This window comes from Schistocerca gregaria, chromosome 8, assembly GCF_023897955.1.
Source record: "Schistocerca gregaria isolate iqSchGreg1 chromosome 8, iqSchGreg1.2, whole genome shotgun sequence".
Lineage (NCBI taxonomy): Eukaryota > Metazoa > Arthropoda > Insecta > Orthoptera > Acrididae > Schistocerca > Schistocerca gregaria.
Window position 1 is genome coordinate 320,159,901 of NC_064927.1, and position 23,391 is coordinate 320,183,291.

Consider the following 23,391-nt stretch of genomic DNA (forward strand, 5'->3'; position numbering starts at 1 on the left):
AAAGGATCAAAAATCTGCAAAATAATGGGGGTAAGTCTCCGTAGTTGAAAAGAGAACTGTACCGGAAAGTAAAGCAGCTTTTTTTGAAAGCTTTTTCTCTGTTTCCGATATTTATCAAACAATCTGTAGACATCAGTAGTCTGGTCATGTGTTTCACTGTTTCCAAGCATGATCATCTCAGTTCCCCATTAAGAGGAAAGCAAAACACAATTTCAAGGCAAATATTACATGAGATAGGTAAAAATGGTATTTGTATCCTTATTATTTCTGTTTATGGAACATAAGCTATGACATAATTTAGAGGAAGTGAGCCACAACTAATATGACAAATTAACAAATCACAGAAATATCATAAAGTAGATCCAAGATAGAAGAGAATAAACAGAAATTCTGTCTGTCACAAATTTTATCTGAAATACATACAAGAATATTTTGCTTATGCTTGTGAGAGGATTTTTAGTTTGTATGTATTTGTCAATCAAATGTTATACTAATTTTCATGAACTGCATTGAAATTACATGTTTGGTTATCAATAGTACTAGACATAACAGAAGTGGAGTTCTTATAATGGTAGCGGACAGTTCTGATGTCTTTCCTTGATTACAACACATATCAGCTACACATCAAAAGTAAAGCTCATGACTGCCTGCTTTCTCAGTGACAAATTTCTTCTTTAAATGAACAAAATACAAACAAATAATCTCATCTGTGTGCATTGGTGTATGATGGTGTACGCTGAAAGGGCAATCTCTGAAACCCAAGCAATTATAAAGCAGAACCGCCTATGATTTAGTTAGTATCTGTTAGCAGACCAAATGTACACTCCTGGAAATGGAAAAAAGAACACATTGACACCGGTGTGTCAGACCCACCATACTTGCTCCGGACACTGCGAGAGGGCTGTACAAGCAATGATCACACGCACGGCACAGCGGACACACCAGGAACCGCGGTGTTGGCCGTCGAATGGCGTTAGCTGCGCAGCATTTGTGCACCGCCGCCGTCAGTGTCAGCCAGTTTGCCATGGCATACGGAGCTCCATCGCAGTCTTTAACACTGGTAGCATGCCGCGACAGCGTGGACGTGAACCGTATGTGCAGTTGACGGACTTTGAGCGAGGGCGTATAGTGGGCATGCGGGAGGCCGGGTGGACATACCGCCGAATTGCTCAACACGTGGAGCGTGAGGTCTCCACACTACATCGATGTTGTCGCCAGTGGTCGGCGGAAGGTGCACGTGCCCGTCGACCTGGGACCGGACCGCAGCGACGCACGGATGCACGCCAAGACCGTAGGATCCTACGCAGTGCCGTAGGGGACCGCACCGCCACTTCCCAGCAAATTAGGGACACTGTTGCTCCTGGGGTATCGGCGAGGACCATTCGCAACCGTCTCCATGAAGCTGGGCTACGGTCCCGCACACTGTTAGGCCGTCTTCCGCTCACGCCCCAACATCGTGCAGCCCGCCTCCAGTGGTGTCGCGACAGGCGTGAATGGAGGGACGAATGGAGACTTGTCGTCTTCAGCGATGAGAGTCGCTTCTGCCTTGGTGCCAATGATGGTCGTATGCGTGTTTGGCGCCGTGCAGGTGAGCGCCACAATCAGGACTGCATACGACCGAGGCACACAGGGCCAACACCCGGCATCATGGTGTGGGGAGCGATCTCCTACACTGGCCGTACACCTCTGGTGATCGTCGAGGGGACATTGAATAGTGCACGGTACATCCAAACCGTCATCGAACCCATCGTTCTACCATTCCTAGACCGGCAAGGGAACTTGCTGTTCCAACAGGACAATGCACGTCCGCATGTATCCCGTGCCACCCAACGTGCTCTAGAAGGTGTAAGTCAACTACCCTGGCCAGCAAGATCTCCGGATCTGTCCCCATTGAGCCTGTTTGGGACTGGATGAAGGGTCGTCTCACGCGGTCTGCACGTCCAGCACAAACGCTGGTCCAACTGAGGCGCCAGGTGGAAATGGCATGGCAAGCCGTTCCACAGGACTACATCCAGCATCTCTACGATCGTCTCCATGGGAGAATAGCAGCCTGCATTGCTGCGAAAGGTGGATATACACTGTACTAGTGTCGACATTGTGCACGCTCTGTTGCCTGTGTCTATGTGCCTGTGGTTCTGTCAGTGTGATCATGTGATGTATCTGACCCCAGGAATGTGTCAATAAAGTTTCCCCTTCCTGGGACAATGAATTCACGGTGTTCTTATTTCAATTTCCAGGAGTGTAGATGTGAGAGAGGTATAATGAGAATGTCTTGTCTGGCTTACTGAGCATCTTGATGCTGGCTCTACAGCTGCAGTATTGATTGTGAAATCATATTCCAAACAATGATAATTTATGCTTGCAAATGGGGAGAGGAGAAAACATGAATTGAGTGAGAGTTAAAATTTTACAAAATATAAATATTTATGAATGGGCCCAAGAAAGATAAAAAGAAGATAACGGAAGTTGCTGAAGTTCCTTTGAATTTAGGCATGGAGTGGAAACATGATCTCAATTGCAGTCATACAGAGAGAAAACATGTAATGCATTTTTGCTCCTTATGAGTGTCAGGAGAGTTTTCAATAGAGGTAAGTGGGTAAGTGTTAGATATCAAATCTGTATGTCCAAGGATCTGTCACACAGTTTGATCTTAGGATTTTTTTCTGCCATGGCTTCACTGGGGGGCAATGATTTGTTAATATAAAGGTTACCCAAATAACACCATGATTCTGATTCCACATTAACTGTAGATCCATCTACAACTTCTAGTTGAGTCATTTCAAAGTTTATGGGAAGGAAAGAGTATACCACTTACAGTAGGACTATTGCTAGTAAAGCAATGCAACATTCAGAACAATTTCTGGGTTGAAAACAGCCTTACTCTTTTTAGTAACCACCACAGTTTAGATTGAACTGCTATACTTAGTCAGATAATGCCTTAACCACTATATATAGACAGCAAATAACCAATGGAATTGAAGCAAGCAAATAACCAATGGAATTGAAGCATTCTTTTACTTCCCTAGATGAGCTGAACTGGAGCAAGGAGAAGCAACGGTTTGCTCGTATCATCTGAAAGAGAAACCAGTGCAGTATTACAGTGCAGAAAGTTGTTAATCTGCTACACTGTGCTCAGCTGACAGTTCTTGCAACAGAGTAAAAAAATAAAAAAAAATGAAAATCTTTCATTTCAGTTAAACAGTAGCCACATAATATACCCAAACAATATATTTAGCTTTTTGCCTATATGAGCTGTAAAAACTAGTTAACTCTTTCATAGTTGAGGAGTGGCATGGGGTGGGTGGAAATATTAATTTGGCTTGCACCAAGAATACCCATTAAAGTATTGGCCTTTGTGACTAATCGTTTACATATTTTGCTGTTCATGACCATTTGCATTTGTAATGCATTGAATACTGTGTGTAGTCATGCTGTGTGATGATTAAGTAGCTACTTGTTGCAGTTGCTCTCGTATGGTAGCATTGTATATGTCTGTATAAGCCCATTTACTAGCATGCTCTGTAACAAAGAAAATGAAAACCTTATGTGATTTCCTGCAACTTCTGCTGCATCACGCTGATTAATACCAGTTGACTGTACCTTTCTTCATTGAATAATACAGCACTTCAGTAAGATTATAAAATGTAGAACTGTGACAATTCTTTGTCAAAAACTCCTTATCTTTAATGATTTGTAATGTTTTTAGAACAACTTTTGCCCCAAAATTTTGACTTCCTTACTGAAATCCTCTCTTGGCTCGACATTGCTGTACACCAAAGGGCACTGTTTTATTCGAGAAAAGGAAATATTGTGTTCTTGGTTAAACTATCGCCATTTAATTGTAATGGGTGCTAACATAGTATTCATGTGGACTTCCATATTTGTGGATATAAGGGAATGAAACTTTTTATATATTTAGTCACAGTTGATTTGCTGCATTATCAAATACACATCTGATGGTCATGCTTCTTAATGTGTGATCTGGTATAACAACTTATCATACATATGCATTGTTGTGTTCATGCTTCATAGATACTAACAGCCAACAGCTGTATTTATAAGTTTCACAGATCTTAATAAGTCCTTCTCTTATGACGACTGGAAAAAAATATTAAAGCCTTGCTGTTGATGGCATTCTTTACAAATGATAGAAATTCTAACTTTTGTTGATATGTATCCCCATTTTTGCTTGTAACTTTTTATCAGTTTCGACCTCAATCCACAAACTATGTTGTCATAGGTATTAGCCACTAATGTTTATCACAATTGATTGATACCTTATATTGTTTTACCTTTGTCATTAAGTTAGAAAGATCCATCTGTCTCTTTTAGACTGCTGAAAGGGCCACTATGGATACAGCAAAATGTGATTAGAATTAAACGTAAAGCAAGAGGAAACACTGTTTGTTACTGAGTGAGAGTATGGGGTATGAAGCAAAGAATAGCTTGAGTGATAATTACTCTCTAGGACAACCTAACCATATTCATAACAGAGAATGAGAAATATTAGTGAGTAGATTGACTTTGACAATGGAAAGTTTTGTAAGAAGATACACAACTTGCTTCAGAAAAAAGTAAGATATCAAGAGGCATGCAAAGAACTTTAATTGTAATTCTGGCCATAGATTGCCAATTACAGAACTTTATGTCCTAAAATGTTGTGATGTTATAATGTTACAATGAACAAATGCTCTACAAATGCGTCTGGCTTTTTTGACTCCAGAATTTTAGCCAGAAACCACAGGAAACAGTTTCCTTAAACAAGCAGTACTCGAATACACAGCAATTAGCTACACTGTAAATTACAGTAGACAACATTAGTTCTATAGAAATTACATCTATTTTAAATGCAAGAGTATTAAATAACACCCTCAATGATTACAAATGCTTGGTTTCTTAATTCAATGTATTGTTAAAAATATCGAAAGGGAGTGTAGCTGCAGTTGCTTTGTTGGCAGTCCTCTCTGTGTTTTGTTTACCATAAGTCATACTGAGAAGCTCTCAGGGGCTCGGCATTCATTAGCTGGGTACTGTCTTGGCAACCCCGGTGTTCCTGAGCTGGGAACTGGTAAGTGCCCCCAATCACCAGTCACTGTAAGCTTTGAGCATGCTTCAGCAACCATTGTGCATTATGATGGTGGAATATTGTGTGTCTAACCAGATTGCGAGGAAGGCCCAAAAAAAAAAAAAAAAAAAAAAAAAGACCCCTCAATCTCAAGGTGTGCTGTGCATTAATGTGATGCATGGCTGTTGAGGTGGAACAGTTGCTAGCGGGCAACCTCTGGGGAACCTGCCTCTTGTATAAGGCTTACCTAGGCACGTGGGGCTCTGTCTAGATGCACTTCTACACTCCTGGAAATTGAAATAAGAACACCGTGAATTCATTGTCCCAGGAAGGGGAAACTTTCTTGACACATTCCTGGGGTCAGATACATCACATGATCACACTGACAGAACCACAGGCAACAGAGCATGCACAATGTCGGCACTAGTACAGTGTATATCCACCTTTCGCAGCAATGCAGGCTGCTATTCTCCCATGGAGACGATCGTAGAGATGCTGGATGTAGTCCTGTGGAACGGCTTGCCATGCCATTTCCACCTGGCGCCTCAGTTGGACCAGCGTTCGTGCTGGACGTGCAGACCACGTGAGACTACGCTTCATCCAGTCCCAAACATGCTCAATGGGGGACAGATCCGGAGATCTTGCTGGCCAGGGTAGTTGACTTACACCTTCTAGAGCACGTTGGGTGGCACGGGATACATGCGGACGTGCATTGTCCTGTTGGAACAGCAAGTTCCCTTGCCGGTCTAGGAATGGTAGAACGATGGGTTCCATGACGGTTTGGATGTACCGGGCACTATTCAGTGTCCCCTTGATGATCACCAGAGGTGTACGGCCAGTGTAGGAAATCGCTCCCCACACCATGATGCCGAGTGTTGGCCCTGTGTCCCTCGGTCGTATGCAGTCCTGATTGTGGCGCTCACCTGCACGGCGCCAAACATGCATGCGACCATCATTGGCACCAAGGCAGAAGCGACTCTCATCGCTGAAGACGACACGTCTCCATTCGTCCCTCCATTCACGCCTGTCGCGACACCACTGGAGGCGGGCTGCACGATGTTGGGGCGTGAGCGGAAGACGGCCTAACGGTGTGCGGGACCGTAGCCCAGCTTCATGGAGACGGTTGCGAATGGTCCTCGCCGATACCCCAGGAGCAACAGTGTCCCTAATTTGCTGGGAAGTGGCGGTGCGGTCCCCTACGGCACTGCGTAGGATCCTACGGTCTTGGCGTGCATCCGTGCGTCGCTGCGGTCCGGTCCCAGGTCGACTGGCACGTGCACCTTCCGCCGACCACTGGCGACAACATCGATGTAGTGTGGAGACCTCACGCTCCACGTGTTGAGCAATTCGGCGGTATGTCCACCCGGCCTCCCGCATGCCCACTATACGCCCTCGCTCAAAGTCCGTCAACTGCACATACGGTTCACGTCCACGCTGTCGCGGCATGCTACCAGTGTTAAAGACTGCGATGGAGCTCCGTATGCCATGGCAAACTGGCTGATACTGACGGCGGCGGTGCACAAATGCTGTGCAGCTAGCGCCATTCGACGGCCAACACCGCGGTTCCTGGTGTGTCCACTGTGCCGTGCGTGTGATCATTGCTTGTACAGCCCTCTCGCAGTGTCCGGAGCAAGTATGGTGGGTCTGACACACCAGTGTCAATGTGTTCTTTTTTCCATTTCCAGGAGTGTATTTCCCTAGCTGCTTGTGGGGCCGAGATGGATCCTTCCACCTCCAAATGGAATGGGTGGGTGGGCTGCTAGGTATTAACACACATTCAAATAAGAGGGCTCATGTAGCCAGTCCTCCAGACTCAGGGGTTACCCAGAATTTGTCCATGCATAGTAACAGAATGCATGCTGCAGTTAGAATGTGTTTTTAATTGTGAAGTGGAAAGAGAGCTATTTGGACAAAGTTTCACCTTTTTATGTTGGAAAAGGTGTGGAGGGGATTGCAAGTTCACTGAAATCCATCAAATGACTGTGTAATGGCATGATGTTGGTTGAAACTGCTAGTTTCCAAAAGGCAACAAGCCCTTGGAAAGCTAAATGCCTTGGGAATATGCTCACTCCCCGTCCTCACAGCTTTAGTTCTGCCAGTAACAGTTTGGAAGGTAGGAGATGAGGTACTGGCAGAACTAGAGATGTGAGGACGGGGCGTGAGTCTTGCTTGGGTAGAGTCTCGGTCCGGTACACAGTTTTAATGTGCCAGAAAGTTTCATATCAGCGCACACTCCACTGCAGAGTGAAAATCTCATTCTGTATAGAAAAGGTGTTGACCTGTCAAGATCTTGTTGACATTCCCAAGGAGGAATTAAGGATGAGAGGGCTCAGGAGGGGATCATTGACATGCAAAATATATTGAAAAGGGTGAATGGGGATCTGGTGAAATCTAACTCCTTCATCTCTACTTTCAATAGCACGGAACTCCGAGACAACATGTAGATGCGTTTTCTCCATCTCATCGTGTGGCCATATGAGCTGTTTCTAATGCTAGTGGTTTGGGCTCACAACATTAAGATGTAAGGGTGAAGCCACTATGGCAAATATGGCAAAGCCGTCCATGATGGCGTTGGCTGTTCCTCCCCTCCAAAGTGTGTAATCACCCTGTCTGGATTAGGGAGTGCAATAACTTCCCTGTAGAGTGGAAGATACAGAAGATTAAGATGCCAAAATGCATCCCATATGGAGAGGCCAAGAAGATCTATAAGGCCAGGCAGCGTCCCACATTTACTACCGATCTTACTTCTGCACTTAAAAAGCCTATTTCAACAGCCAGTGCTTTTACACAAATGGAGATTGCTATTATCAGCACTAGTAACTGTGTTTGTCAGTGTACTTGTCTAGCTGCAGTTGTTTATGAGCCCACAGCCCCTCCAGGAACATAAGAGAAAGTCACAGTTACCACCATTGCAGAGCTCACAGTCCCTCCAAAGGCAGAGTCTCATGAAAATCCAGCGCTGTGTCTGCTGCTGTTGCGCTAATTCCCGCAAAGCCCTCCCAAGCCAAGAAAGCAAATAGGAAACTTCCACCACAGGCAAAAACAGGCAGTAGACTGTCATACCATGTCGATGTCATTAAACTTGTTGGTTCTGCTGCTTCTGCTTCAGAGCCAATGGACTGCAAAGTCTGCTTGGGGGCAACCATCTTACCCCAAAGCTGAAACTCCAGCCATAGTGGTCTTCCCACCCCAGCAGAAAGACGGGGTAAAAGTTCAACCATGATGATAAATGGTGTCCATACTAAAATGAATGGGCTTAGGACTCATGTGGAGGAAGTGAAACTCCAGGCACAGGCCCAGTCTCTGTGCTTGTGTTTTGCTTTTGTTTACAGGAAACACATTTCAAAGCTACTGATGCCCCTGTGCTACGGGGCTGCACTCTCCACCATAAGGATGACCTGATTGGGGAACAAGCCAAGGGAGGTGTTGCTGTGTTTGTCAATAACACACACCACTCCTCTGCTCGATGGACAGAATAGTGCTGTTCAGCCATCTGGGCAAGGCGTGCAGCTCGTTGACTGTTTAAATGCTGCCTGGCAGTGGACAACCTCACAGCATTTCGAATCGCAAGAGCCAAGGATCAACATGTCATTGAGGAGAAAAAACGGTCATGGAAAGCGTTCTTGGACTCCGTTAACTGTTCTACAGAAGTATGGGAAGCCATCTGGAGGATTTCTGGTAAACACAATCGTTTACCGATAGCAGCAGTGCTGAAACGGGTGTCTGCGAACAACACCCAGAGACATCGCTCAGATGCTGGCTGAATCTTGCGAAAACTACAGCCAATGCAAGCCAGGCTCTGGCATTTAGTCACTACCATGCAACTGTAGAGAGGGGCAAGTTGGACTTCAGCTCTGACTCTTCTGAAGCCTGCAACTCTCCTTTCTCCAAGTGGGAGCTCAAATAATCACTGTCTTAGACTTGTGAGACTGCATCTGGTCACAACAAAATCCGGTACTGTATGCTTCGATACTTGCCAGTGGCATCAAAGGAAACCCTCCTCAAATGTTTTAATCTTATATGGCAGACAGTCAACTTCCCCAGCGTGTGTAGGGAAGCCTTTCTGATACCTCTCCTGAAACTGGGAAAGGACATTAGATCTCCCAGTAGTTACAGGAGTATCGCCTTAGCAAACTGTGTTGGAAAGACTCTGGATCAAATGGTTAACATTCGTCTGGTCTGGTTGTTAGAGACCAGACAACTCCTTGGCCACTCTCCGTGTGGATTCTGGAGATTTCGGTCCATCTCACCCCACTAGAGGCCTAGAGGCAGCTATTCAGCATTCTTTCCTATGCAGCATAGCTGCATTGGTACATTTTTCGATATCAGCAAGGCATACGATACTGCTTGGAGACACTGTATTCTTTCACAACTGCATCAGTGGGGTTTTCATGGCCACCCTCCCTTCTTCACGTGGTGTCTCCTGTCTCAACGGTGTTTTTGGACCCGAGTTGGTGGCTCACTGTCAGATCATTTGAGCTTGACAGTGTTTTAAGTGTTACCCTCTTCGCCATGGCCATAAACACTATCATGTCTACAGTAAGGAGTCCTGTACAGTGCTACTTATTTGTGGACAGTTTCGCTGGTTTCTGTTCCTCTACCAGTGCTGCAATGGCAAGCCGTCAGTTGCAACTTACAGTTCGTAGGAGATTAGAGGAGTGGGCTGCAAAGGCAGGTTTTCAGTTTTCTGCAGATAAGTGTGTGTGTGTGTGTGTGTGTGTGTGTGTGTGTGTGTTTGTTTGTTTTTATTTTAATCATTCTCATAGTATTTGTAATTTGCCTGCCTTGCATAAGGGGGACACGATCCTACATTTTAGAGATGCAGTGCTGTTTCTGGCCCTCACTTTTTACTCGAAATTGTTGTGGTTGACACACCTGAGAGACCTGAACCTCAGAACCCTGAAGGCACTAAATCTCTTAAAATGCCTTAGCCACAGGTATTGGGGAGCAAGCAGGATGTGTCTCCTTCAGTTTTATAGGGCTTTCACGCATTTGTGGCTGGATTATGGGTGCACAGTGTATGGATCAGTGAGGCCGCCTTATTTGCAGTCCACCAGGAGGGGATTCGACTGTCCAAGGGTGATTAGAGGACCAGTCCCATACCCAGCCTCTGTTCTGAGGCTGGAGAACTGCCATATACCATTCGGCAGCAGCTCCTCCTGGTGAATAAGGCATGTAAAGTCTCTGCAGATCTGACTTCACCCGCACGCTATAGCGTTGCTTCCGCCTCTGGACTTTCTTTCCTCCAGCCATCCATTGGCACAATGCCATTTGGGGTCTGCATGCAGCATGTACTGCAGTCATTCCGTGTGGAGCAAAGTACAATCCCAAATCCAGGGTTTTAACCATCTGCCACCCTGGTTGGCACAGAGACCAAGTGTAATTTTAGATTTAGTGCAGCACAGGAGAGATTACACTCCTGCTTCTGTTTTTACTTCAATATTTTCAGACATTTTATATGAGCACCACACCTATGCAGCTGTCTTTAAAATTGGGTCTAAGCAGGGGGACTGCGTTAGTTGCTCTGTCGTTTTCTATTATCCCGGATCATGTCCTCAAGGTCCGACTGCCTCAAGACTTTACTGTCTTTGATGCAGAATTAGTTAGTTACGTGTTCCATTCATGTCTCATGGTAACTGTTATGATGTGGAACATGTCAAGTGCATAAGAAATGCACACATGAATCAAAGTTCCCTTATTCTTTTGGTTAAAATTTTTATTAACTACCCAGTTCGCTTAAATGGCTCAAAATGTATATATTATACCTATAGATTCCTATTCAAAAATCCATATATAGTATAGAAGGAGTTGTCAATGAAGTATGATTTAAATTTATTTTTAAAACTATTACTGCTGTCTGTCTGACATTTTATTTCATCCGATAATTTATCAAAAAGTTTTACAGCAGCATATTTTACCCCTTTCTGTACCAAAGATACGTTAATTAGAGGATAGTGTAAGTTTGCCTTTCTTCTGGTATTGTAATCATGAATGTCACTGTTGTTTTTAAACTGGACCATGTTTTTGAGAACAAATTTCATTACTGAGTAAATATACTGTGGGGTGGTTGTAAGAATTCCTAACCTTTCAAACAGATCCCTACAAGATGTGCGACTATCAGCCCCACACATTATTCTAATCATCTTCATTTGAGCAGTGAATACTGTTCGCCTAAGTGTTGAGTTACCTCAAAATATTATTCGTTTGACATCAGAGAGCGAAGGTATGCAAAGTATGTTAGCTTACTAATTTCTACATCCTCAATATTGGCAATTATTCTGATTGCAAAAGTTGCTGAACCTAGTCGCTGTAGAAGATCCAAAATATGAATTTTCCAATTAAGATTCTCATCTATATGTACAACCAAATACTTAGTATGCTGTACCTGGCTACTGACTTCTGTTGATGTTGTGTTATATTTATTGAAGGAACTGTGCTCCTTACAGCAGAAAATTGGATGTACAGTGTTTTTTCAAAGTTCAGAGCAAGCCTATTCTCGGAAAACCAATTAATAACTTTTCCAAAGAAATTACTTGTATCATTTTCTTTTGGAGTTTCTTTTACTGGATTAGTAATGATGTTTGTAGCATCAGCAGACAGCATCACTTTAGCTTCTTGTTTCAGATAAGAAGTGATGTCATTTACATATGTCAAGAACAGAACGGGACCCATGATTGAACACTGTGGAACACCTAACGTAATTTCACCCCAGTTAGATGAAATGGCAAACTTCCTTAAATCACTTAACCCACATAAAGAAACTTTTTGTTTCCTGTTCTGTTGACATGACTTAACCACTCATACACTATCCCATTTACATCATAGAACTGTAATTTCTGTAACATAATTGCATGGTTCACACAATCAAATGCTTTGGATAAGTCACAGAAAATTCCCATTGTTACATTTTACTATTTAAAGACTTTATTATGTGGGCAGTGAAATTGTATAATGATGTCTCAGTGGCACATCATTTTTAAAATCCGCACTGTGATTTGCTAAGTATCCCATTACTGTTGAGCTGGCTAACCACTCTTCGAGTACATTACTTTCTTGACGATTTGTGAAAATGTTGTTATCAAGGACACTGGCTCGTAATTATTGACATCTATAGTGTCCCCTTTTTTGTAGAGAGGCTTCACAATGGTGTATTTTAACCTGTCTGGGAAAATACCTTGAGTTAGCGTTGCATTACATATGTGAGTCAGAACATCAGCTGTAGCTACTCCACATTGTTTTAATATCTTGTTAGAGTTGTCGTCTACTCCAACAGAACATTTATTTTTCAAAGATTTAATGATTTTTCCTTATTTCACAAGAGGTTGCTTGGTGAAAATTAAACTAACTAAAATTTCTCAAAACTATCTCTTCTGTGTACTGCTTGGCTTTTTCTTTTGAACTATTCTCACCATTTTTTTTACCTGCACTTCAGAAATGGTTGTTAAATACATCAGCTACTTGTGTACTGGTGGTTAAGATGGTCTCATTCTCCTTAATAGTAATACTACCTACCCCAATGGTTACTTTTCCTGTCTCCCTTCTAACAAAATTCCATTTTGATTTGATTTTAATGCCCAAGTTGCTAATTTCATCTCTAACATACATATTTCTTGATTTTCTGACAACTTGGTAGAATACGTGGTCTTGTGGGCACTGCAGCAGATGAGACATTCTTCCAGTGCTAAATTTCTTGTCTGTTCAGATTTTCTGAGTGCCCTTTACTCTCTCCAATGTTTGTACCCAGCAGATAAATTCATCCCCTATATCTAGGATGCCCTCCTCCAACTACAGTGACTGAGGAAGGAGGTGTCTTTTCACTAGGTACCTGGGCACATGAGAATTGCGGGGAGCGAAAGGTTAGATCGATTGCCAAGGAGACATGTTGTGATCCTCTTGTATTTCATGTGCTATCCCCCTGCATGCTATCACCTCACTATTGAGGTACAAAGTCGTGCATCAGTGGTAAGACAAATGGCTCAAAGTGACTGACAACAATCTCTGTGTTGTAAAGCCCACAGCTCGGCCACGGCGTACTTCTTTCCAGCCACGTCAACGGGCAAGGCCGTTTTTACTCGTCTTCACATAGGACCCTTGCTCCAGTGAAAGGACCATCCAACATGTGGTGCTTGCAGCGTGCAGATCACTGTGCACCACATTTTATTGGACTGCATTTTATTTGCCAACCAGCAGATGGTGACAGATTTGCCGAGGGATCTGCTCTCTATTTTAATCAGTGTTCAAACAAATGTGATTCAAGTTTTGTGAATTGTTCAACATTTTAACAAGATTTTAAGGAGATGTTTTTAATGTGTCAACAGGGTGACTGACTCAACCAAGTTTTTTGTAAGTGCTGAGCCATTTACATTTTCCTGTGCTTTCTTTTAGCTCCTCTGTGTTTTAATTTTATGTATAGCTACTTTCTGTCCTAATTGGTTTTAGTGCATATGAGATATTGACTGTGTGGTCATTTCGAGTGCATGAGTATACAACAATTTTAGTTTATATCCACATTCATTTGTTTTGATAAGTGTAAGGGCACTGATGAGCTCTCCATTGTGTGCTCATAAGATCAGCGCGCACCCCCCCCCCCCCCCCCCCCCCCCCCCCCCCCACACACACACACACACACACAGTGAAATTTTGTACATGTGAGTAGAATTATTAATTTCTTGTTTACCCACTTATGTTACACCGTAATTTTTCTGGGGGTGCCTGTTTGATTGGAGGGGGGGGGGGGGGATCATGTATGATTATAAGGATATAAAATAATTTGTTTCAGACAATAAAAGGTTTTAAATTTGCTATTCAAAAAAATAACTGTGAGATTTTGGTTGTTAAAAAATATTTTGCACAAGGTGAAGAATGTGCTATCACCCGTGGGACCTGGTTTTATGCAACATGGCAACCCTTGGAAGCTGACCACTGTGATCAACTAGAAGCTGTTCATTTAAGTCTTTTCATTGGGAAGAAGCTCCTCGACTTGCTGCCAGATCCTACTTGCAACACTGCTCGTCCTGGTAAGTCAGTCATAAATCAAAATGGCTTGCATTTTCTTTTTCCATTAGCAATATTAGCTTCTTTCTTGGATGTTGTAATTTGTCAGTGTCATCAGTTGTTTTCCATTGTTTCAATTCTGTACTGATCTATACACACTTCTTTTTCCCATTCTCTAGTCCTGATCAGTTTATTTTTCCTTCCACTGGCTTATCCTGTTTTCTGGTTCTTTCTCTTTCTCCTCATTCTCCTCATGGGGCTCACAACTCTTTTGTGATGACATACCTGGCGCCTGGTGAGCATGGGGCCCTGAGTCATTGTGGCAGTTCATCCCCCCCCCCCCCCCCCCCCCCCCAACTATCCTTCACGTCCGTATACCTTACCTCCTTTTCTGGCTAGTTAAATATTGTTCCTGGCAGTGGGTTTATGCCTCTACTTTTCAGAAATTTCCTCAGTAACACAAGCTATGCAGGGAATGTCACCCATCATAACACATGTCCCACCAAATGTACAATTCCACCTTATTCACTTGATGTGGATCGTGTATGCAAAGTGTGGAAAACACAACACTGTCACCAAGCCATTATAGGAGGTGGTTATCATATAACTGCACAGCTGTGGCCTCCTGATCATGAAGGAATTTAACTGTCAGTATCTGTGCTGTCAGCATGCTGCATATGCCAAGGAGTATGTGGTGTTGAAACTGGAACATGGAGGACTCTCTGCAATGGTTGCTGGTACCAGGCAGCTAGTGCTGTGATAGGGTGACGATTGTGAGAATAGTCTCCAACTGGAGTGCATAGTACAGTGGTGGACAGTTCACAATGAAGAGAACTAACTATTTTAAGTTAGTGATCGTAAGTCAGATAGTTACAATGTTCAGAGATACAACTTCATGACATTGCCTCTATTAGCTACAATAAGTGAGCAAAACCGATTGAAGGAGCAAAGAGATAAGTATGCTTCCCAGTCCTTGGTCTTTCCAGAAGAGACATGGAAATTTTCTTGAAAATAAAACCATTGTGCTTTGTAGAACAAATTGAAGATGAATACAGCAAAGTCACCTCCGTCAGTAAAATGAGAAACAAATAACTATTACACAATCCATCATCTCCCACACAGTCACAGGTCCTGCTCTGATGTAACAAGCTTGGGGATATCTCGGTTATAGTTACACCACATAAGAACCTCAGCATGTTGCAAGGTGTCCTTACACTACAAACAGAGGAAGATTAATGAGGAAACTTGGAAAGATGTTGAGTCTACTTTGTCCTTTGTGTCCAGGAAAAACACTGGAACTTTCATTCTGCCTTTTGATAATGACACACTTCAGAGAAAGTGAAGATATTAGTCTATTAGTGATATGTCAAACAATATACACCATCTCCTGTGCAGCATTTTAAATGAATATGTTGTAAACATGTTCCGTGGTGTTCAAATGACCCAATGTGTGGAGACTGTGCCCAACCATTACATGAGAACACTCTGTGTCTAAAACTTCTGATTTACATTAACTGTAGGGAAGAGCATTCTCCCTGCTCATCAGCTTGATGTATATTCAAAAAAGAATGCAAAATACAAAACCTTTGACTGAGTAATTTATTTTGAGATTGGGAAGAAATATGAACACTTACATACTGTACAAACAATGACAGATGTCACACAAATAATAAGCAAAGTACCGCCTACAGTAAAAAAGAATGCTCATTATCCTTCTACATCTACCTCAAGCACCTTGGCCTCCCTTTCCTGAGCAGTGCAGTATCTTTCTTGACAGGTATCTCTTGGATTGATGAGTACCTGTCCATACCCACAAACCATCACCACCACCACCCCCCTCCCCCTCCCCTTTCCAAACTGGTCATGGGAGGAGGAGGAGAAAATTAATGGTTTAATGTCCCATAAACAACAAAGTCATTAGAGATGAGCACAAGCTCTATTTAGGGAAGGATGGAGAAGGAAAGTTGCCATGCCTTTTGAGGAAATCATCCTGGCATTTGCCTTAAACGATTTAGGGAAATCATGGAAAACTTAATTTAAGATGGTTGGACATGGGTTCGAACCATCGTCCTCCCGAATGCAAGGCCAATGTGTTAATCACTGTACTGCCCCACTTGTCATTATAATTGAAAATGGGCTGTCGGACATCCTGCTTGTCTTCAGTTCGAAAAGCCTGTCTAGACATTTCCAAACTGAAACTAAATACCCAAAAGAAAAAGAAGACAACAAAGGAAAAGACAGAGCACAAATTGGTGATATTGGATTGTGACATAAGTTTTTACCACTTCCAGTCCTCTCTTTCCCTAACAGCAGCTAAGACTTATAGAGACTGTGAGACTGTGGGCCCTAAACTCTCACACCTTCCATGTATGTTAATAACATCTGGTCTGCATGTATTATACACTCTGTTATCAAAAGTATCTTGACAACCCCAAAAACATACATTTTTCATATTAGGTCCATTGTGCTGCCGCCTACTGCCAGGTACTCCACATCAGCAATCTCAGTAGACATTAGACATCATGAGAGAGCAGAATGGGATGCTCCGCGGAACTCAGACTTCGAACATGGTCAGATGATTGGTTGTCACTTGGGTCATACATGTACAAGCGAGATTTCCACACTCCTAAGCATCCCTAGGTCCACTGTTTCCGATGTGATAGTGGAGTGGAAACGTGAAGGGACACGTACAGCACAAAAGTGTACAGACTGACCTCGTCTGTTGACTGACCTCGTCTGTTGACTGACCTCGTCTGTTGACTGACCTCGTCTGTTGACTGACCTCGTCTGTTGACTGACCTCGTCTGTTGACTGACCTCGTCTGTTGACTGACCTCGTCTGTTGACTGACCTCGTCTGTTGACTGACCTCGTCTGTTGACTGACCTCGTCTGTTGACTGACAGAGTGTGCCAACAATTGAAGGGGGTCGTAATGTATAATAGACAGACATCGATCCAGACCATCACACAGGAATTCCAAACTGCATCAGGATCCACTGCAAACACTATGGCAGTTAGGCGGGAGGTGAGAAAACTTGGATTTCATGCTCGAGCAGCTGCACATAAGCCACACAAACGACACCTCACTTGGTGTAAGGAGCATAAACATTGGACTACTGAACAGTGGGAAAACATTGTGTGGAGTAACAATTCACAGTATACAAGGAGGCGATCTGATGGTGGGGTGTGGGTATGCCGAATGCCTGATGAACGTCATCTGCTAGCACATGTAGTGCCAACAGTAAAATTCGGAGGCAGTGGTGTTATAGTGTGGTCATGTTTTTCATGGAAGGAGCTTGCAACCCTTGTTGTTTTGTGTGGCACTATCACAGCATGGGCTTAATTGATGTTTTAAGCACCTTCTTGCTTCCCACTGTTGAAAAGCAATTCGGGAATGGCGATTGCATCTTTCAACACGATCGAGCATCTGTTCATTATGCATAGCCTGTGGCGGAGTGGTTACACGACAATAACATCCCTGTAATGGAGTGGTCTGCACAGATTCCTGACCTGAATCCTATAGGACACCTTCGGGATGTTTTGGAATGTCAACTTTGTGCCAGGCCTCACCAACAGACATGGATACCTCTTCTCAGTGCAGCACTCCATGAAGACTGGGCTGCCAGTCCCCAAGAGACCTTCCAGCACCTGATTGAACTTATGCTTGCGAGAGTGGAAGCTGTCATCAAGGCTAAGGGTGGGCCAACACCATACTGAATTCCAGCATTACCGATGGAGGATGCCACAGACTTGTAAGTCATTTTCAGCCAGGTGTCTGTATACCTTTTATTACATAGTCCAACTTATGGACAGAGGTAACTTTTGATGAAAAAAAATGATGTGTTACTGCCAATTAACATAACTCAATGAAACCTGGACCATACATAGAAAGTACTACTACAGTCAAACATAGAAAGTAACTGAAAGAAATACATAATGAAATGAACAGAAATGACATTTTCATTTAAAGACAATAATTACTCTGAAATCACTATGATTTATGATTGTACTTTGCAAAATACCACACAAGGTTCTTAATAGCATGTATGACCACCAACGATAGCAGTGCATGCACTGCAATATGCTACCATGCTGGCCACAAGGTTGGTAAGGAGCTGTGATAGAGCATTCCATTCCTCCACAGTGTGGTTTACAGCTGCCGGTTGGTTGTCGATATGTGTGTGTGTGTGTGTGTGTGTGTGTGTGTGTGTGTGTGTGTGCAGCCGTACTCCTTCCCAACTCTGGTGGGGAAGGGAAGAGTGTCAGAGCAACATTGACTGATGAATCTGCCATCTTCAAAGATTTGGGGGTCAGTACACTCATGCAGCTTCATGCCTCCATACCTCTCACCATATGAGGGTACTTAATGCAACTAGGAACAGTGTTGATCATCATCACTTTGGTGGTCCAGCTGTCATTGTGTGGAGCGACATGGTGTTGCATGGGTGTACTGACCTCCAAATCTTTGAACAGAGTGCACTCATTGGTCATCATTATTGTGACACTACTCCTTCCCCATATGCATCTTTTCTGGTGTGCTTTTGGCCCTGACTTCATTTTTATGTACGACAGCGCACAACTCCCCCCTTCGGGTCCGGGGGTTAGAATAGGTCCGAGGTATTCCTGCCTGTCGTAAGAGGGGACTAAAAGGAGTCTGACACATTTCGGCCTCCAAGTGATGGTCTCCTGTAGGGTTTGACCTCCACTTTTAAAAATTTTCCCGAGGATCAAGCCAATTGGGGAAGGGCACCTTATATGGTGCATCGTGTCCATCAAGCGCTGAGACCTATCATATCCTTCATTGACGTGGATCTGCACTTCTACTCATTGTCCAACTGTTGGGCTAGGTCACCCTCCTGAGTGTGTATTTTTCCATCAACTGTGCTGTATCATTTTCTACGCTGACAATGATAATGGACTTCTTTGCTTGGCTACATCTGATAGCCAGCACGGTAGCCAGTCTGTTGTGGTGGGGCTACCATGTACCCCATTGGTTGTAGCCCCCTGACCACACAGAGATCACTCTGCTGATGCCTGTGCTCTTAACTCCCCACATATGCCAAGGGGTAGATGTCTATCCCCCTGTGGCATTGGGACTTCTGGCAATGGCCATCCTGCTGGAGCTGGCTGGCGCCTGTGAGAAGGGCCCCTGGTCGAAGTGGGTGGCATCAAGGGTGGATGACATGTGATGAAGCATCATCTCTTGTTGATAGTGAAACACCAGCAGTGTCTAAGCATTCGGGGGCTCATTTCAATGCAGAGAAGGGTGACCCCAAATTGTTCCCCTCCGTGACCACTTCATGGGAGGAACATCAGGCTAAGGATGGCAGCGGCTCTTATTCGTCCCGGTACCTTGTATGTTCGAGAGCTGATGGGGGAAACTTTCCTGATGATGAAGCCTCAGTTTTTTGTTGAGCATTTAGAGGGCAAGTTTGGGGAGGTGGAGGGCTTGTCCAAAATGAGATTGGGTCATTCTTGATCAGACCTGCATCCTCTGCCCAGTCATGGGCATTACTCACTTGGGGGATGTTTCTGTAACCATCATGCCCCATAAGAGCTTAATGTGGTCCAGGGTATAAAATTTCACAGGGACCTTCTTTTGCAGTCCTACAATGAGCTCGCATCTATTTAGAACAGCAAGGTGTACATTTTGTACGGTATGTCCACCGTGGTCCGAGGGATAATCAGGTTGCCACCGGTGCCTTCATCTTGGCCTTTGAGGGTGATACATTACCCGAGACGGTGTCAAGGTGATGATGTAAAACCCTATATCCCTCCCACATTATGCTGCTTTAAATATTGGAAGTTCGGTCATGTGTCTTCCTGCTGTACTTCCAGCATCACATGTTGAGATTGCGGATGCCAAACACATTCTAATACTCCATGTGCCCCACCTCCCATCTGTGTCAACTGTGGAAAGCACCATCCGCCTTGCTCGCCAGACTGTAGAATTCTCCAGAAAGAAAGGAAAATCATGGAGCACAAGACCCTGGACGGACTGACATACACTGAGGCTAAGAGGAAATTTGAATGCCTACATCCTGTGTGCATGACATCATCTTACACTGCCGCTACAACAGTTCTAACCCCACCAGTTCCGCCAACCCCAGTCATCTCTCAGAGTCAGAAGAGTACACCTGCCCCTTGCTGGTGGTGGGGGGGGGGGCACTTCCCTCCCTGTTGCTCCTGCACCACCTGCTTCAGGAGCAACACCCCCCCCCCCCTCCCGCCCCTCAACCATTGGGAATGTCCATCCACACTTCTGATCTGGAGAAGCATACAACTTCTTCGGTTTAGGAAGGGGTCCCTTGGGTCACTCCCTGCCCAGGTTTCTGCTAATGGGATAGATGACACCTGCCATTGTCAAAAGAGCCCAAAAGCAGCTGGTTGCAGGGCTTCACGCTCATCCTCAGTCCCGCAGACTGATTCAGTGAAGTCCTCCCAGCCAGGGAAACCCACAGAACAACGAGATAAATCCAAAAAGAAAGTCCCCAGGACCAAACGAATTGTGATGGCACCCATACCTCTGCTACCTCCAAGCTCTGCATATGTGGATCAGGCGGAGATTCTGGTGTCTGCTGAGGACCTAGATCTTCCCGCACCCTCAGACAAAATGGATATATACTGCTCAGGCAAAATGTTGGTGGCAGCAGGTGACCCTGCGGCTTAAACTGCCTCATTGAATGTTCCATGGGTTTCCAGTCTCACAATGACATTGTCCTTCAGTGGAATTGCGGCAGTTATTTACACTGGCTGGCTGAGCTATGGCAGCTGTTAAGCTTTACACTTGCTTTCTGTGTTGCCCTCCAGGAATCCTGGTTCCCGGCAATGCGGACCCCTGCCCTCCGCAGTGATAAGGGATACTATAGGAAGCGCGGCGACTGTAAACGAGTGTTAGTTGGAGTTTGCATTTATGTCCTAAACTCAGTCTGTAGTGAAACTGTGCCCCTTCAAACCCCTCTAGAAGCTGTGACTGTCAGAATAAGGACGACACAGGAAACAACTGTCTGTAATGTATATCTTCCGCCAGGTGGTGTAGTATTTCTGACTGTATTAACTGCACTGATTGATCAACTCCGTAAACCTTTCCTACTGTAGAGGCATGTTGGACGTGGATGGAAACTGTCAGGATGCGCCACATTAAAACTCATCTGAGTTTCCCAAGTGATTTATTATTTCCAGCTACAGTGCCCCCATTCCTCTCAGTCACCGTCACCAGGTCCCGCAATGCTGAGGACACCACTTCTTTGTCTGCGAAATGGCTTGTTGCGGAATGGCTGCCTCAGCAACCTGCGCAATGCCCTGCTGTGTGTCAGCCATGTACAGCCGCGTAACTGTGATGACGTCAGGCTGTGCCGCCAGTCAACTCAGTGGTCTCGTCCCTGCTGCCTCAGTGCCACTCACAGGGACTGCAAGGCAGTCTGCATGTGCTTCCTCACCAGTGTGGCTAAGATCGCGGCGACAACAAGTGCCCGCGATCTGGCAGCCAAATCTGCAGCCCTCACCTTGAGAGCCAAAAAGACAGCCCGCAGTAGCGAGCCTTGGCGTGGCCCGCCGCTGGCTGGCTGCGGCCCTGCATTGGCCTCAAATGGTCGAACCAGCAACCTACCATGGACTGGAACGCTGGCATCCCATCAGCTGCTGCGTGTAACTGGTGGTGGGACACACCCCACTCTCCAGGAAAGCTTTCACACTTGAATGCCGTGGTAACGAGCCAGCGCCTATTTATACGCGGCTGTGTGCCACCGTTTTGATAACGCACTGTTCTGAGTCATATATTCATAACACCTGGGTTGGGCCAGTGGGCCCCTTCTGAGTGTAACTTGGGCCATGCACACCACTGCGTTTATTCTTTTCAGCGGGTCTACGGCCTGTGGCTGGTAGTGTAACTTACTGTCAACAGGCTCACACCTGGCTGTAACTTGTGCACTCTGAACTATTGCACCAAAGCTAACCTTTTCCCATTTTAGTTGGTGGTGCTGCTACACTACTTTTGGGAGATTTAAACGCACATAACCCCTTTTAGGATGTCGCCGTGCTTACTGGCTGAAGCAGAGGTGTCGAAACTGCACTGTCTCAGTTCGAACTCTGCTTTTAAATTCTGGAGCTGCCATACATTTCAGTGTGGCTCGAGGTAGTTACTCGGCCATTAATTTATCAATTTGCAGCCCGGGACTTCTCCCATCTATCCACTGAAGAGCACATGACGACCTGTGTGGTAGTGACCACTTCACCATCTTCCTGTCACTGCCCCGGCATCAAGCCCACAGACGCCTGCCCAGATGGGCTTTAAACAAGATGGACTGGGAAACTTTCACCTCTGCTGTCACTGTTGAATCTGCCCCACACAGGAACATCGATGTGATGGTTGAGCAGGTGACTGCAACAATCATTTCTGTGGCAGAAAGCATGATCCCTCACTCTTTAGGATGCCCCAGGCGAAAGACAGTACCTTGGTGCTCGCCAGAAGTCGTTGAAGCAATTACGGAGTGTTGGTGAGCTCTACAGCAGCATAAGCGGCACCCTTACCTGTAGCACCTCATAGCCTTTAAACGATTCCATGCTCGCATTCACCAACTTATCGAATGACGGAAGCAGGAGTGTTGGTAGAGATATGTTTCGACCATTGGGTGCCATACGTCACCTTCCCAAGTCTGGGCAAAAATCAAATGTGTTTTTAGGTACCATACCCCAACAGGCATTCCCGGTGTTAAAATAAATGGAGTGTTATCTACTGACGCAGACGTGATTGCCAAGCACTTTGTTGAGTGCTATGTTGGAGCCTCTGCGTCGGAGAATTACCCCTCAGCCTTTTGCGCTCTCAAACGGTGGCTGGAAGGGTAAGTCCCCTCGTTTACTACACGCCACAGTGAATCCTATAACGCTAATAATAGCTATCGGCCCATTAGCCTCACCAACGTTCTTTGTAAGCTGCTGGAACATATGGTGTATCCGCGGTTGGGTTGGGCCCTGGAGTCACGCGGCCTACTGGCATCATGTCAGGGCAGCGTCTGCCAGGGTTGCTCTACCACTGATAATTTTGTGTCCCTCGAGTCTGCCATCCGAACAACCTTTTCCAGAGGACAACACCTGGTTGCTGTCTTTTTTTATTTACGGAAAGTGTGTGACACGACCTAGCGTAACCATATCCTTGCCACATTATATGAGTGGGGTTTCCGAGGCCCTCTTCCGATTTTTATCCAGAATTTCCTGTTGCTTCGTACTTTCCATGTCCAAGTTGGTGTATCCCACTGTTCCCTTCATATCCAGGAGAAGGGGTCCTGCAGGGCTCTGTATTGAGTGGCTATTTTTAGTTGCCATTAATGGTCTAGC

General features: G+C 44.9%; 1 protein-coding gene across 1 annotated transcript in view; it reads left to right on the top strand.

Annotated features, from left to right (window-relative positions):
• Positions 1–23,391, top strand: part of LOC126284261 (phospholipase DDHD1-like) — a 180,080-nt gene that overhangs the window by 56,753 nt on the left and 99,936 nt on the right. Inside the window, exon 2 of the mRNA XM_049983068.1 lies at positions 13,921–14,082. Within this exon, the coding sequence (XP_049839025.1) occupies positions 13,921–14,082 (162 nt within the window). The remainder of the gene's footprint in view (positions 1–13,920; positions 14,083–23,391) is intronic.